Source organism: Vulpes lagopus, chromosome X (assembly GCF_018345385.1).
Source record: "Vulpes lagopus strain Blue_001 chromosome X, ASM1834538v1, whole genome shotgun sequence".
Taxonomy (NCBI): domain Eukaryota; kingdom Metazoa; phylum Chordata; class Mammalia; order Carnivora; family Canidae; genus Vulpes; species Vulpes lagopus.
Window position 1 is genome coordinate 108,098,950 of NC_054848.1, and position 17,072 is coordinate 108,116,021.

Here is a 17,072-nt window from a genome sequence, read left to right on the forward strand (position 1 = left end):
ATGTTGGTACCCCAATCGTGGACTTTCAGCCTCCAGAACGGTGAGAAATAAATATCTGTTGTTTATAAGCACCCCCCCAACACCCACCCAGTCTATGACACTTTGTTATAGCAGCTCAAACTAAGACAGCTAGGTTGTAAACTTCTTAAGGAAGATGGCTGGTTTCCCACAATGACTAGTTGAGGGTTAAGAAAGCATAAAAATTGTTGCCTAATAAATGTTTGTAGAGTCATTTTCCTGGGTCATTAGTAGGAAAATCCAATAAAATTGCTGAGTAATAGTACCATATATGGTGTAACTCTTCGTTTTCAAAGCCCCTTCAGAAGCATAATAATATGATAACCTCATGACCCCCTGTGAAGAAGACACAGAACAGTGAAAAACGGCTCTCTTGTTTTTCTTCCATTCTTGTTATGCCGTCTAGTAAAAGAGGTCTGTATTTCCAACTTGGTGTGCTAAAATTTCCCTAGGAATAGATCTAGCTTTAAGTAGGCAAACAGAGTACTTTGATCCTACAGTCTTTAATTAGCATCATATGTGAAAGGGCAGGGTGTATTTTAAGGAGTCTGAAGCAAAAGGTCCATTGTACTCCCTGGGACAATGACTCTGAGCCTCAATATCTCTTGCACATCGAGGATGTTTTTAAGAGTTCTTGTCTTGGGTTCTACTCTTCTGTGACTTAGTATATGATTAGGGTAATGCTAGCTGCTATAACCAATGAACTCCAAAATTCAGCACCTTAACACAGTGGAGGTTTATTTACTGGTGAAAGAGTGGTCCAGTATGAGTGTTCCTAGTCAGTGGTAGTTATGACAGGGTTCTTCTCTGTTTGTGCATTTAGATCCAGGCTGGTGGAGGTTCTGACATCTTCAAGTTGGGGCATCCAAGGTTCCTGAATGTCAATATCTAGCAGGTGGGAGGGGAAAGAACACAGAAGGTTATGCATAGAAGGGCCAAATCTGGAAATGTCTTACATAACTTTTGTTCATTTTTCATTAGCCAGATGTGACCACTATTAACTGCAAGGGATGTTGGGCTATGTAGTCTAGCTGGGTGCCAGGAAAAAGAGAACATGCATACTGATGAAGTAATCTTTCCCACAGAAAAAAATAACAATTTTTAAAAAGATTTATTTATTTATTTGAGAGAGAGGGAGAGCATGGGGGGAGAGGCAGAGGGAGAGGGCAACAGAGAATCTCAAGCAGACTTCCTGCTGAGCATGGAGCCCCATGTGGGGCTCGATCCCATAGCCCTGATATCATGACCTGAGCTGAAATAAAGTCACAAACTTAACCGAATCAACCACCCAGGTGCCCCCCAAATAATAATAATTTTAACATCTTGGGACACTTCTCCTATGCCAGATTCTGTGCTATGTGTTTTTTATATGCATTATCTTATTTAAACCTTGCAATGCTAATGAGGTGGCCACTATTTTTAGCTCAATATTTCAGATGAGGAAACAGATTCAAATCATTCAACAAGTACCTTCTAAAGCTATGCTTTGAATCTGGAGCCATTTGACCCTGCAGCTGGACCTCTTAACCTCTCTACTTTTGTAACTATCCTTTATGATTATTCTGTGTTAGAATATATTCTACTGAGTTCTAACCTAATGGAAAGACACATCATTTAGGAGAAGGCTTTCTTTAGTTCTTTGGGTGTTTATATCATATTATAACTGGCCAACTTCCCAGTCGTATTTCAGGTCTCCACAGGTGAGCCTTCAAAAAGTATCCATAGATGAAATATACTGCTTCAAACAGATTCTTATCCACAGTTTCTCTTGGAACATTGTCCACACAGAGTATATGAAGTGTTTATGAACCTAAAGGATGATGACTGGAAATTAGGTTGGAAGTCTCCCCAGTTACCTCTCTGATGAGGTTTCTGGTTCCCTTTGAATCATATAGGACACAAATATAACTGCACTCTTGTGGTATTAAGAGACTTTTGCTTTGGGTCTTGGCTATCATCAGGCCAGAAAGCGAAACATTTGGGAATGCAAATTAGCACGGCTATAAAGAGGTCAGGCTACTTGAGGTCAGAAGCATGGTTCTCAAAGCAGGAGCGTGCACCTGGAGACAGCAGAGACCTGGTTAGGGCAGAAGGCCTGTTTCATGAACGGGGAGGGCTGTGGCAAACCCACATCTTATACCCATTGATTGACCAAAGAAGGCAGCCTGACTGAGGAGGGTTAGAAGCCTGCTATGAGGATCACCAGCATTGGGAGAAAAACAGATAAATTTTAAGAGTTTGGAATCTCAAAAGTATTTGCTTTTCAACCTGTTTTTCTGGTATCTTATAAACATGCTCTATTTACCTTATATATTTTCACTTGCTCTGACTTTAAATTCTGAGGTACTTTTAATTAGTTCTTCTGACTTGGCCACATTGTGAAATTTAAGACATTCCTCCATGTCCCACGTCCCCTGCCCCACCTTTCTTACCTCCTAAGTTGTGATGCTAGTGGGGATTTTGTGTTTTCTGTTTAAAACAGGGAATGCAGTTTCCAGTATAAATGTGCATGATGGTTCCTCAACACGGGTCACAGAGGTGGCCATCTGTACCAGGGAGAAGAGAGGGGCACAGCAAATTCTGGTGCTGGTCAGGCAGCTTTATTCCAAAGGAGTTCAGGCCTTTTGCTACCACCAGTTACTAAGAAAGGGTTTGTGCTGATTAGTCAGTGGAAGTCAGGAAGAAGGCCTTAGGTGCTATGCTAGGTGTTGGATAGAGTTGCAAAAGACATGGGCCCTGCCCCCAAGGATTTCATTCTACTGGGCCAACACATTGTTGACAAAGGTTAGCATGGGGGAAGCAAAGGAGAACTGTAGCAGCAAAGGAGATTGTTCTTAGGCATTGAAGACCTGGGCTGTTGAAGGGACAGCCTAGGGTATGACCAGGGTGACCTATGGTAGTGAGTTTTACAGAGCCTAAACCTCACAACCACTTCTCAAACAAACCTGTGAAAATCATGTTTTGGAAAATGAATTTCTTCTCTCTTTTCTTCATGAAGAAATGTTTTGCATTCCCTTCATAAATCTTTATTTGCTGTATTCTATGAGCCAGACACTATGCAAGGGCTAGGAAGAGACTTATCTGTGACACTGATAAGTTAGGAGGTAGGGAACTGATGGATAAACAAATCACATGGCAAATGGATCCTAGAGACCCGCATGGGGCATTATGGGAGCACAGAAGAGAGATACCTAAACTAGGCTGGGTACGTACTGAAAAGACTTCACTGATTCCATTTTGTTAAATGGATTTTATATATATATATTCATATATATTAATATATATTCATGAATATAAAGATAATATGGATTCTTTGTGTAAAATTAGCAAATTATAGAAAAGCTCAAAGAAAAAAGTGGAAATCACCTTGAGTCCCTTCACTGAGAAAGCGCCATGATTAACATCTTGCAAATTATTTTCGTCTACATAACAGTATATTGTGATCATCTTCTCAACTCATTAAATAATATTTACATCATGATTATTGGCATCGCCATAGTATTCCATTGGATTTATTTAACCAAACCCCTATTGGTGTTTGTTTAGATTATTTACACTTGTCACAAATATAAATAATGCTGTAATTAACAACTTCTCATAGACATCATGGCATATGGGTTGAGAGCAGGGACTGCTTGGATTTGGACCTAAGCTCTGTGATCCCTGGGCAAATTTCTTAAATTCCATGTTCTTCCATGTCCTCATAGGTAAAACAGGGATAAAATAGTACCATTCTCAGAAAATTGTGATAATTAAATGAGTTAATGTGTGTTGGAGTTCTTAAAACAGGGCCTGATATCTAGTAAGCAGTCAAAAAGTCTTTGCTATTATTAATTTCATATATATTTTTTTATCATTTCCTGAGGTTAAAAGCCTTGGAATTAGAATGGCAGGATTGAGGAGTATATTTATTTTCAAGGCTTTTTAAAAAGATTTTATTTATTCATGAGAGACACAGAGAGAAAGAGAGGCAGAGCCACAGGCAGAGGGAGAAGCAGGCTCCATTCAGGGAGCCCGATGTGGGACTCGATCCCAGGACTCCAGGATCACGCCCTGGGCCTAAGGCAGGCACTCAACTGCTGAGCCACCAGGTGTCCCTATTTTCAAGGCTTTTAATGCATGTCATCAAATTGCTCTACAGAAAGGGCATAGTAATTGATTCTCTTACCAGTACTGCATGACAGTGCCTTTTATCTAAAACTCTCTTATTACTGGTCCTTCTCCATCCCTATACAAATGCTTCATGGGACAAGGGCCATGTCTCACTCACCTTGTATCCTTATTACCTTAATGCAGTGCCTGATAGGTAATAGTTGCTTAATAAATATTTGTGCAATTAATGACGTACATCAACCCCTGAGTACTTTGCTTTAAAAGCGTGGCTTATTTTTAAGCAAATACTTTCTCTGAGTTTATTTAATAACTGAGCAGTTTAATATTGTTTCTGGTATTATTTTAATTTGCATTTCTCTGATTAGCAATGAAGCAAGATACTTTCCTCATATTTGTTAGTAATTTGTATTTCTTCTTTTGTGAATTGTCTGCTCATATCATTTGTTTATTTTTCCATTGGGGTGTTTATCCTCTCTTATAGAGATAGAGATATCCTCTCTTATGTTGGAGATAATAATCTTTTCACATATGATATAATTCTTTCTATGAGTTTGTTGTCTGCCTCCTAGTTTTGTTCATGGCATTTTCTTGACATGCAGAGTATTATTTCAATAATCTATAGTCAAATTTTTAAGTCTTTTTAGTTTTCTCTTTGGTGTTACTCCATGAATGTTTTCTTTTAGTTCTTACGGTTTCACTTTTTACCTTTAATTCCTTCTATCATCTGGAATTCATGTTGGCTCAATTTATCCCCAAATAGCTAATTATCGTCCCAGCATTTTTCTTTTCCCACCAATTTGAAGTTAACATCCTTATCATATACTATATTGGTATGTCCTGTAGGGACTATTTCTGTGCTTTCTTTCCTGACCCATTGATGCCTGTCTACTCCTATGCTGTTGTCATGCTATTTTAATTATTGTTTTTACATGCATTTATTTTATTCTATTCACATTGTACAATTGTTATACAACCTACAAAAAGTACAAAAACCTAATCCATTTTCCAATGCCAAGTCAGAGCTAAGTTACAAGGAGAATTTGGGTGTCCCGTACAATTCATACTGCCTGTCAGTATGAATGTACAGTATGATGTATTTAAAGCTGTAAGTATTGCCACAGGAGAATCTCTTGTCTTTGCAGCAACCACACAGATCCTGTTGATGAGGCCTCCTTAGATCAATATGTCTTTTCTTTTGAGGACAGGAACAACAAGACTTTGAACAGTTCTGACATTGGATTGCTTCTACTCGATAAGGGTTAAAACTCTTTTGGCATTTGCAACATAGTTGTTTGAAATAAACCTTATTAGTTCCAGAAATGCACCACACATAAGCACTCTCCCATCTGGTCTTACAATCTTTACAATGAAAATAGTCGTGTTTTGCTTCCAAAAACTGGAAAGTGGATTTCCTGAGCAGCTCTGCTCCACCAACTCCCTGTGCCTGCTTACTCTTCTCTTTCCGAGGACTTGAGGCATCTTCCTCCTCCAACTCATTGTGCTGGTGAGGTTCCTCCTGCTTGTCTTCCTCTGACCTTGGCATTGGTGGTGGCCGCTGCTGCTCACTGGCCTCAGCCGGAGGCAAAAGAGCCTTCCTCTCTTGGTCTTCCCCTTCCCGCTGCAGCTGAATCAGGCTCCTGCGGCCCATGACTGGTGAATGTTAAGAAACATTCAATGTTAAAAAACATTGAAGTGCCCGGGTCCCGGCGCGCACGCTTGCACGAGGTGAGAGCGACATGGAGGGTTCAGCTCCGCCGTCACCGTCGTCCTCAACCGCAGCTTCGGCCTCCGCTCCAGAGACCCCGGCCTGCTTGGAGCAGCTGGACAAAGGGCAGATTCGAAAAGCAGTGAAAGCGCTGTTGGCACACTCCAGGTCCAGGAAGAACGCGAATGGCTTGCTTTTGAATGAGAATGAGAATTTCTTTTTAATGGTGATATTATGGAAGATTCCACGTAAAGAACTGAGGGTCAGACTGGCCTTGCCTCATGGTATTCGATCAGATTTAACAGATATTTGTTTACTTACCAAGGATGAACCCAATTTAACTCCTGAAAACACAGAACGGTTTTACAAGAAACTTTTGAACAAGCATGGAATTAAAACCATTTCTCAGATTATCCCCCTCCGAACTCTAAAAAAGGAGTATAAAGCCTATGAAGCCAAGCTCCGCCTCTTGGGCAGTTTTGATTTCTTCCTTACTGATGCGAGAATCAGGCGGCTCTTACCGTCACACCTCGGGAGACATTTCTACCACAGAAAGAAAGTTCCTGTACCTGTGAACCTTCTGGCCAAGAATTTATCCAGGAAGATTAATGAATGCATAGGTGGCACTGTCTTAAACATCTCTAAAAGTGGTTCTTGCAGTACCATCCGCGTTGGCCACACTGGAATGGAGGTTGAACACATCGTTGATAACATCATCGTTGTTGCGAAGAGGCTTTCACAAAAGTTGCCAGAGAAGTGGGAGAGCGTGAAACTCTTGTATGTGAAGACAGAGAGGTCAGCTTCCCTGCCCATCTTTTCCTCATTTGTCAGCTGTCAGGATGAAGCCAAGGGAATATGCACTCCTAGTCAGAGGAAAAAGGAAGCAAAGAAAAAACAGAAACAAAAAGAGTATCGTGAAAAACAAAAAGAAAAGAGAAAAAACAAAAGGCCTGAGAAACAGGCTAAAAAGGCTGCATCGGCCCCAAAGGAAGAGGATGCGGACCCCAAAATTAGTGATGCTGCTGCGAAGGACCCTGCCCCGCAGAAGGAGAAGATGCAAGCTCGTGAGAAGAAAGAGGCCGGTAAAGGAAAAACCCAGCAGAAGGTGCAAGACGAGTCCGAAGATGAGATCCCACTCCTCGTACCAAAAGGGACTCCAGCAAAAGAAAACATAGAGGTGCAAAACCATGCTGCAGGAAAGAAGTCTCAAAAAAAGAGTCCTGGTCCCAACAGACCCCGTGGAAAAAAGAGAAAGGCCTGTCCAGGTTTGGAGACCCCGAAGGCTGCAGAGGCCAAGACTCCAGGTAACGGCCCGGAGAAGAAGCCAAGAATCAAAGAAGAGGCAGAGAAAGAAAGAAACTCTTCACTGGGGAAAAAAGACCCAAGACAGAAGACCAAAAAGCCAGGAGCCAGGTTCTTTACTACTGCTAATAAATCTGCAAAAAAAGCTCCCCACACCCCTAAACAGTGGCCCAAAAAGCGCAAAGTACCCCAGTCAACCTGAAAATCAAGAGACTCAAGCAGAAGGAAACCTCCGAACTCCCCAAAGAGCTTTTTGAAAATGCCGGAGTCCCAAGCCCCCACTCCTTGCAGCCTTCTCTGGGCGTGAGGTCAAGACTTAAATATTTTTTAGAACCTTCGCAGGTAATTCTGACGTATGTTCGTGCACAAGAGAACCAGTAGTTGTGAAATAAATCCATTTTTTAAGTTGCCCTTCTGTGTATTTGCTAATATGACAGGGAAAATACAGCGCTTGTCTCTGAAAAAAAAAAACATTGAAGTATCTGGCAGGGCAAATTCTTCTTCATTACTCACATTTTTTGTTCAAAAATATCCTGATTATTAAATATATCAATAAATATAAAAATTGTGATATGTACATATGTATTCTGAGATTCACAATTCTCCAAAATACTTTTTATCTTCTTTCAAAATATGCAGTTATTTTTACACATCGTGGTCCTAATAGAGGGCTGCTATAGTCAAAGCAGATATGTTTTTCCCCCTATGAAAACATTTTCAGTCTCTTATTATGCAGAGCATTGTAGAATTTTACAGTTTTTATAAGCTAGAGGATTTCCTTTAAGATGATCTAGTCCAGCTATCTTATTTCACAAGTGAGACATTCAAATTTCAGCGGTCAGGCCATTAGCTAGTGGCAAAGCCAAAGAGAGAACCCAAGGTTCCTGCCTCCATGATACCAGCACAAAAGAGGTGGTAATGAATAATTATCGTATCATCTCATACACCAACATCCATGAGAGCATTTAACACATACCCTTTGATGCAGAATTCTCCTGAAATTTGTTTCTTCTTTCCCCCTCTTCCTCAAACCCCAATTGAAAGGTCTAAACAAACCTCTCTCTGCCTCTAGCATAGACTTTTTAAATATAAATGTTGTATGTAGTACATAGTATTTTATCAGGAAACTACAATAAGATAAATTTAGACTATGGTTTGAGCATATAATTATACCATGTCATGAAACAAAGAGAGTTAAAAATACAAAGCTAAGCCCACAGCAATAAATATTGTACAAGACACTCATTACGGAAATCCGAAAAAATTTGCAAAATCTCTGCTTGAAGATTTTCATTTGGCCTTGTAGTGCGGAATCATCAAATTGAACTGTGCTTTTGGATACGCCCAAACTGTACCTCTATTTTTTCATTTATGATAGTCACACACACACAGAGAGAGAGAGAGAGAGAGAGAGAGAGAGAGAGGCAGAGACATAGGCAGAGGGAGAAGCAAGCTCCATGCACCGGGAGCCCGACATGGGATTCGATCCCGGGTCTCCAGGATCACGCCCTGGGCCAAAGGCAGGCGCTAAACTATTGCACCACCCAGGGATCCCTAAACTGTACCTTTTAAAGTAAGTGTTAGCAGTTAAGGAGATTAGATTGCAGGGCTTTTGGAATAGATACATAGCCTATCATATTTAGCTCACTAGGGTCTAAATCAGCTCTGACTGGCAAAGACCAAAAATTTTGTTGACCTCACATGTACATGTTAGCCTCTCGAGAAAATGTTTGGATTATAGCATTTAATACTCTGAGCCCAAGTAGCATGGTTGTACTCCCAACAACCTGTAGGCTCAGAAATAAAAATCTTTGATGGGAGTCCCAGCCAAGGAGTCAATATTGAACAGTCAGAGATCATGCGAAATTGAAAAGTAATTATGTAGCTATGATTTAAATTGGGGTAGGAAGCGATTTGAAAGAGGATAGGAACCTATGATTCTATTTCTGTTTGAAAAGATCTGATACATAAGTGCACATTCAGTGTTAGCATTCAAGAATGTTTTACATGGCTCACAAAGGGAACTGTTTATAATAATGGATGCAGGACACCTCTGCCAATCTTGGAAAAGAAATTGCCTTAAGTGGAAGAAAGTCATGCATCACTGAACTCCTACTATTGGGTTATATTAAAATGTTATGCCCCTCATTTTCATCAGTAAGAGTTGAACACCTTTTGGGTATGTGTCATACCATTAGGCATAATGGAAGCTCATGGGTTTAGGGTTAGGCTCCATGGTGGGACAGAAGTTAAGCAAAATGAGTTTTTGTCTCATTTCAGCCATTATGTATTTGGGCAAAGCTCTTTCCCTCCTTCAGCTCAAATGTTATCCTTTCTGAGGCTCGGACACTTCTGAGAACCTGAAGAATGTTATGGCTTGCTGCAGAGAAATTACCCCTCCCCACCCCATGCCCCCATAACACACCAGGTTCAGAATCTCTGGTTGAGGTGATAGCTAGATCCCTTTCTATTCTCTTAGGCTCTCTTCTCCAGAAGGTTTCTTTACAAAGTAAGTTATAGGCAGAAAGTTATAAAAATATGAGAGGGTAGCTTGAGTTTATAAAAGTGAATAGTATCTCCTTAATGGTTACATTTTTAATGATGGGCTTTTCCACAGCGTGTGTGTGTACATGTGCATATGCAAAATTTGATGAAAGATGACCGATATAAAGGGGCTTAGCAACCATTTGCTAAAACCATCACCATCCTCTTATTTTGGGTAACTGTGGTAGTTGGTCCTCACTAAGAAAAAGGTTAGATAGGGACACCTGGGTGGCTCAGCGGTTGAGCGTCTGCCTTTGGCTCAGGACATGATCCTGGAGTTCTGAGACTGAGTCCCGCATCGGGCTCCCTGCATGGAGCCTGCTTCTCCTCCCTCTACCTATGTCTCTGTCCCTCTCTGTGTCTCTCATGAATAAATAAATAAATACATAAATACATAAATACATAAATAAATATCTTTTTAAAATTTTTTTATTTTTTAAAATTTTTTTAATTTTTATTTATTTATGATAGTCACAGAGAGAGAGAGAGAGAGGCAGAGACACAGGCAGAGGGAGAAGCAGGCTCCATGCACCGGGAGCCCGACGTGGGATTCGATCCCAGGTCTCCAGGATCGCGCCCTGGGCCAAAGGCAGGCGCCAAACGGCTGTGCCACCCAGGGATCCCCAAAATCTTTTTTTTTTAAAAAAGGGTAGATAAATGACTTTATCCAGTTGTCAGATTCCTATGGTGCTGACTTTTGATTCATCCCTGCATTTGTCTGTATTATATATGTGTGCATTTGTTAATGAGAGATAGAGTATATCTGCTGTCATGTTATATGTAGTTGGGGAAGTTTCTAGTTTTCTTTTTGCTTCATTAATTTATTCATATTGAAATATGGTAATTAAGAGACAATTAAGCAAGAATAGTCTTAGATTTTTAGTGACCTGAGATAAGACTTGGTTTTTAAACCTGCTTCTAACTCTCAGTCTCTACCTACCAGCTAATTGCCTCTATTTGCAGCCCCCACTTTTCTTCTTCCTGAAAAATTGCATGATGGTCCAATGTATAAAATTCAAACAAGTGGTTTCCATTCTGTAATGTGATCCTATTTTCAGAGAGCTAAAATATTATTTATTTGGTAATTATACTTTGCCTTCTAGACACACTCTTCAATGACTAGTATGGATACAATTTTCCACATATTTTTAAATTGAATTTTAAGTTCATACTTGCACCTGCTGTTGGCCAACTTAAGCCCAATACATGTCAGAATGAAGTTAGAGACTTGTTATTTGGACATATCTAATGATCTTTGTCTCAACTGAGTTATATTTATAAGACTTTTATTTCCACTCATAGTCATTTTTATAAAATAGTAGAACAAAATGCAATAACGTATTAAATGATTACACAAGCACTGATAGTTGTATAAAGATGATGACCCAGCTAAAAATGGAATTGTTGGCTAGTAGCATAGATGGCATAAAAGTCTAATGTAAGAAAGTCAATGATCACCTTTAGGTTAGGAAACTCCAAACTTTGCCAAAGTTAACACTCATTGTATCCTCTGCATAGCACTAGGAATAAGTTCCAATAAAGAGTTAAATTCAACTCCTTTTAAAAAATATATCTTTTAACATCAAAGTGTTTTTGAAAAAGAAAAAAAAAGCCCAATAGTGCTAAAAGGGCTTTAATGGCAAACATTAGTCTGTTGCCCCAGCCTGCCCCCATCCCATTCCCTAGTGACAAACTCTTTCAAATCTATAGCTATATCTGCTGATAATTACCTCCATTCTTCCAAGTTACACACATACACACTTTTTAAATTCAAGTTTAGACATGACCTACTGATTTTTTGTTATGTCAAATCTGGATTTTAGCTCACATACAGACCCTCCCCTCCCACACCCTACATCTTCCCAAAATATCTCATTTTTTGTTTCAATCTATATTATGCTTTTCCTACCATGTTTATACAAATATCCACTGCTAAGTCTATTGGTGAACTAAGACATTTAGTTTCTTTTTCAACATTTTGTGTTTCCTGGAGTTACTTAATGACTAAGTTTCTTTCTTTTTTATTTAAATTCAATTTGCCAACATATAGTATAACACCCAGTGCTCATCCCATCAAGTGCCCTTCACCCAGTCACCCCATCCCTCCACCCTCTTCCCCTTCTGCAACCCTTTGTTTGTTTCCCAGAGTTAGGAGTCTCTCATGGTTTGTCTTCCTAATTTTTCAATGACTAAGTTTCTTTTTTTTCTTGGAGTTCAATTTGCCAACAATTTGCATAACACCCAGTGCTCAGCCCGTCAAGTACCCCCCTCAGAGCCTGTCACCCAGTCACCCCAAACCCCCACCCACCTCCCTTTCCACCACCCCTTGTTCGTTTACCAGAGTTAGGAGTCTCTCATGTTCTGCAATGAGTAAGTTTCATGATACTTTTTTTCTTTTGTGTTACCTTTGATTAAATTTTCCAGCATGTTTCAACAGTTCTGTAAAGAGATTTATAACAATTTTCTATAACTTGTCAGATAACAGAAACTTAAAGTTCCATTAGAATGCAGATTTCAAGAAGTCAGAAACTTTATTTTGTTCATCACTATATCCTTTGTGCCTACAGCAGGGCCTAAAACATAATAAATTCTCTATAACACTTGTTAAGTGGAAAATAAAAAGAATATGCATCATTTCTTCCCTGGAAGCATCTCTTCTGAAGCCTTCCAATCTCCTGCTCCCAAGTGGACTGATTGCTTGCTTCACAGTTGATGTATTTGGATTGATCTTCATTTCATTATTCTGTTAGATTTTCTGTGTCCTGAACCCCATATCTATTTTCTTGGTTTGCACCTCATTTTTGTAAAGCACATACTCCAGAAGCTTCTTGAGTTTGAGAATATGTTTTGGAAGATGCATATTGCACTTACACATCTGAGACTGTCTTTAGCATACACTTGCTTTATTATAATTTGGTTGCATATCAAATTCTTTTTAAAATATTTATTTATGTATTTATTTATTTTAAAAGATCTGATGGAGCCACACATTTATTAATCGAACTCTTTTTTAAAAAAATTATTTATTTTAGAGAGAGAGGAGGAGGAGGAACAGAGGGAGGGGGACAAGCAGACTGTGCAGACCATGAAGTCCAATGTGAGGCTCCATCTAACGACCCTGAGATCATGACCTGAGCTAAAATCAAGAGTTGGATGCTCAACCAACTGAACCTCTCAGGGCCCCAATATTTTATTTGAGAGAGAGAGAGAGAGAGTGTGCACAAGCAGGGGGAGGGGCAGAGGGAGATGGAAAAGAAGGCTCGCCACTGAGTGCAAAGCCTAATGCAGGCTAGATCCTAGGACGCTGGGATCAAAACCTGAGCCAAAATCAGACACTTAACCAACTGAGCCACCCAGGTGCCCCTGGTTGCATATCAAATTTTAATTTGAAAATTATCTTTATTTAGAATTTTGAATGCATTGTTCTTTCAGTATTATCATTTTCCCACCATTTGCAGGTACTTAGGTTTGAATTTCCTCCTCTCTAATAAGCCATTTATTATTCCTCTGCCCACTTTCTACCTCTAAATACTGTGTTTTGGGGATGCAGATATATCCTAATGTTTCATTATATATTGCTATATGATGAACTACCACAAAATGTAGTGGCTTTCAACAATAACCACATTCTTCCTCCCAAGGTTCTGTGCAATGACTGGTCTCTTCTCCATGAGATGTCATTTGAGATTGCAGTCATCTGGGTGCCTGACTGAGTTAAGGGGTGCTTCACTGAGCTAGAATGCCCAATATGATGCATTTGCGTGGCTGGCAATTGGTATTATCGGCTATGAGCTTAGTCAGAGCTTTCAACCAGAGTGCCTTTGGTTCTCCTCTATGTGGCATTTCCGTTGGCTTGGACTCTGATTGTATGGAACCTAGTGTCTAAAAGGAAGTGAATGCTCTCCAACATTTGTTGTTTCCTGTCTTGTTAACTTTCACCATTCTCACTGGGGTGAGGTGGTATCTCATTGTGGTTTTGATTTATATTTCCCTGATGGCAAGTGATGCGGAGCATTTTCTCATGTGCGTGTTGGCCATATCTATGTCTTCCTCTGTGAGATTTCTATTCATGTCTTTTGCCCATTTCATGATTGGATTGTTTGTTTCCTTGCTGTTGAGTTTAATAAGTTCTTTATAGATCTTAGATACTAGCCCTTTATCTGATAGGTCATTTGCAAATATCCTCTCCCATTCTGTAGGCTGTCTTTTAGTTTTCTTGACTGTTTCCTTTGTTGTGCAGAAGCTTTTTATCTCGATGAAGTCCCAGTCATTCGTTTTTGCTTTTGTTTCCCTTGCCTTCATAGATGTATCTTGCAAGAAGTTGCTGTGGCCAAGTTCAAAAAAGGTGTTGCCTGTGTTCTCTAGGATTTTGATGGAATCTTGTCTCAAATTTAGATCTTTCATTCATTTTGAGTTTATCTTTGTGTATGGTGAAAGAGAATGGTCTAGTTTCATTCTTCTGCACTTGGCTGACCAATTTTCACAGCATCATTTATTGAAGAGACTGTCCTTTTACCAGTGGATAGTCTTTCCTGCTTTGTCAGAGTTGAGGGCCCATTTCTGGGTTCTGTATTCTGTTCCATTGGGTTTTTTTAAATTTTTTTAAATTTTTATTTATTTATGATAGTCACAGAGAGAGAGAGAGACAAAGAGAGAGAGAGAGAGAGAGAAAGGCAGAGACACAGGCAGAGAGAGAAGCAGGCTCCATGCAGGGAGCCTGACTTGGGACTCGATCCCAGGTTCCCAGGATTGGGCCCTGGGCTGAAGGCAGCACTAAACCACTGAGCCACCTGGGCTGCCCCAACAACATCCCCAATTCTAAAGTGGGACCCTTTATAGAGGACTGGCAGTGGGGTTTGTAGAAATTGGTTTTGTAATCCATATCCTGTCAGCAATCTTGAAAGAGTAAAAGAGGGTTGAAAATAAAGACAGGGAAAAAGCCCATTCCTTTATAGAGAATTATTGGGTTTCTGTGGCATGCTTTGTCACTTTTGCACCTGGCTTCAAGTAGGGTAGAGAGATGGGTACTTTCCCCACCCCTTCTGGAGGGGGTCTCAAGGGAGGGTAGGAGCCAAGGGCTGCTCCTGGAGAGGCCTGGCAATGCTTTTACTCTTCATTAAAAGTTTATGTGCATTATACACTTCATTATATGCAATTGGGTTTCTTATATGGCACTCCAGTGCATAAATGACTCCCTAGACGCGTTTGTGAGTTTCCATTGTTATAATATAAAGGCTAGCCAAGTCACAAGGCAGACATGTTTTAAACTATTCAATTATTCCCAGTACAATAACCAAATCCAGGGGAGGCTTGGCTTTACACCCTCCACAGGATTGCTTGCTGGACAGTGTCAGTATTTCTATTGGTCGAAACCTTTCAGTTTTCAAATATGAGTAGTCAAGAGGTTGGGAAAGGCCATGGGTAGACTATTACTGCCATTTTCAGTTTATCGCGAATTGACTTGTATCCTGTTGTACTGTGGGCTAGTTTATAAGTGTAGATCTAAGAACGACTAATATTTTTATACTGAGAAGATGATGAGGCCATGGTACTGTGTACCTTGAAGGGCTGAGAAAGAAATTTGCTTTCATGTGTTCATTTGCTCACTTAGTCATTTTCGACTGGTACTTAACTGAGCATTGACTGTGTACCCGGCACAGTACTAGGCACTAGCTGTGTCAAGATGAATATAAGACAAGCTGCTGACCCTCAAAGGCTCATTCTCTAGGGGCAACAGGTACTGTTACTATTAATGTACTATTTCATTGTAGTGTAATAACTGCTGTGGGAGAGAGATTTTCAGAGTATTATGACAAAATCAAACGAGACAGTGGTGCCCAAAGAAAACATAGCTGATGAACAGCTATTTGTTAAAGCTAATACCTCTCTTAGCAGAAAGGTATTTGGCTTCTGGGAAGTGAGTATTCAGCTGGCTGGACTAGAGATGGCCCCGTGGGTTATCTGGGAACCCACATATTGCAGGTGGCAGAGTTGCTGCCAGCCTGGTACCCTGCCTGGGTGGAGGGGTGATCAGCCTACTTCTTCAGGGGCCCAGGACTGTTAGGTGAGCAGGAAGGACATTGCCACGGGATCGAGTTTACATGTTCCAGCCGTTAAGCCCATTCTCACCGACACAGTTGCGACATCAGTTTCCATGACATCTTGATTCTGCCCCTCCTCTCCATCACCTCTGCCACCATTAAGGTGCTCATCGTGTCCTTCCCAGACTACGCAGACAACAGCTCTAACTGCTCTCTCCCTTGCCAGAGGACTAATGTGAAAGAAAGTACCACAGAGGGGGAGGCGAGGGACCGTTTCCACAGCAAGCAGCCCTCAGACGCTCACGTGCACAGGCAGCCCTCTCCTGTGCCTCCGCTCAAGGCAGCTCGTGAAAAAGCCCATAGGCTGGAACCCAGCCAGAATTGCTAAGCTTTTCTCTATTTCAGGGACCCAGAGAGACATAACATTTGCTGGTGCACACTAGAGAAGCAGGTCTGAGAGCGTGGATGTTTCAGGCCAATCCATTCCTGTTACCAGGAGGAGAACTTGAGGCACATGGGCTCCTGGTTTGGTGAGAGGGTCAGGGTAGGTGATATTTTCATCTCAGCTCAACCATTTACTGGCTGTTGGGACCTTGAGCAAGTTACTTAATCTCTGAGTCAGGTTTTTTTTTCCAGCTATAATATGGGAATAAAGATAAATGAATAAAAAGTTAAATTTAATTTTTAAAAAATAAAAAATAAAAATGAGAAAAACCTCAGAGAACTGTGAAGATTACATGAGGTGATGGTACATAAAGCAATTGGAATAGTAGCTGGCACATAGTAACTTCAGCTTTTATAATTATTGTTTTTGATATTATGGAGAACAACTAGCTTTGTTATTATGATTATTTGTATGATTTTTTTTTTAAAAACAATCATTTCCATATAGATAGTCACTTCTAGTATGTTCTAAAGTTACCAAGTAGCTGAAGACTTCCATGCAGGGTACAAATTCTTCCTGGCTTGGAAATATAGCTTACTCTGCTACTGAAATATATTTAAATCTATTTCCTAGTGACGTTCTGTTATTGCAGGTTCTTTCTCAGAGCTTGATTATGTTTAGAAATGCAATATAGTTGTGTCACTTTCTTTCCACCATTGAGGAACAGACACAAGAAGAAATGGGGAACAATTTTGTTAAGCATTCAGGGAATGCTTTTTAAGGCCATGTTAGCAGAGGCCGTGGCCAAAAGGAATATTGAGGTTTCTGGGGCTGCCTCATGGCCAATAATAAAATGGTGTGCTTTGAGTCAGATTCTCTCAGGGGACTCCTACCCCTGTTATTACTCATTTGGTGTCCTCCGGAGTATCTTCCCCACCTGTACTTTCTTCTAGAAGTGACCTGT

At 40.3% G+C, this 17,072-nt stretch overlaps 2 protein-coding genes across 2 annotated transcripts; one reads left to right on the forward strand and one right to left on the reverse strand.

The window, feature by feature from the left end:
• Window positions 1-5,123: 5,123 nt before the first annotated feature.
• On the reverse strand, window positions 5,124-5,779 carry LOC121482682 (ZAR1-like protein). Its single transcript, XM_041740498.1, has one exon. It carries the CDS (start codon window positions 5,777-5,779, stop codon window positions 5,159-5,161), a length of 621 nt encoding a protein of 206 aa, XP_041596432.1. The 3' UTR covers window positions 5,124-5,158.
• Window positions 5,780-5,832: 53 nt separating this feature from the next.
• LOC121482275 (ribosomal L1 domain-containing protein 1-like) lies at window positions 5,833-7,547 on the forward strand. Its single transcript, XM_041740120.1, has one exon. It carries the CDS (start codon window positions 5,868-5,870, stop codon window positions 7,338-7,340), a length of 1,473 nt encoding a protein of 490 aa, XP_041596054.1. The 5' UTR covers window positions 5,833-5,867; the 3' UTR covers window positions 7,341-7,547.
• The last annotated feature ends 9,525 nt before the right edge of the window (window positions 7,548-17,072 follow it).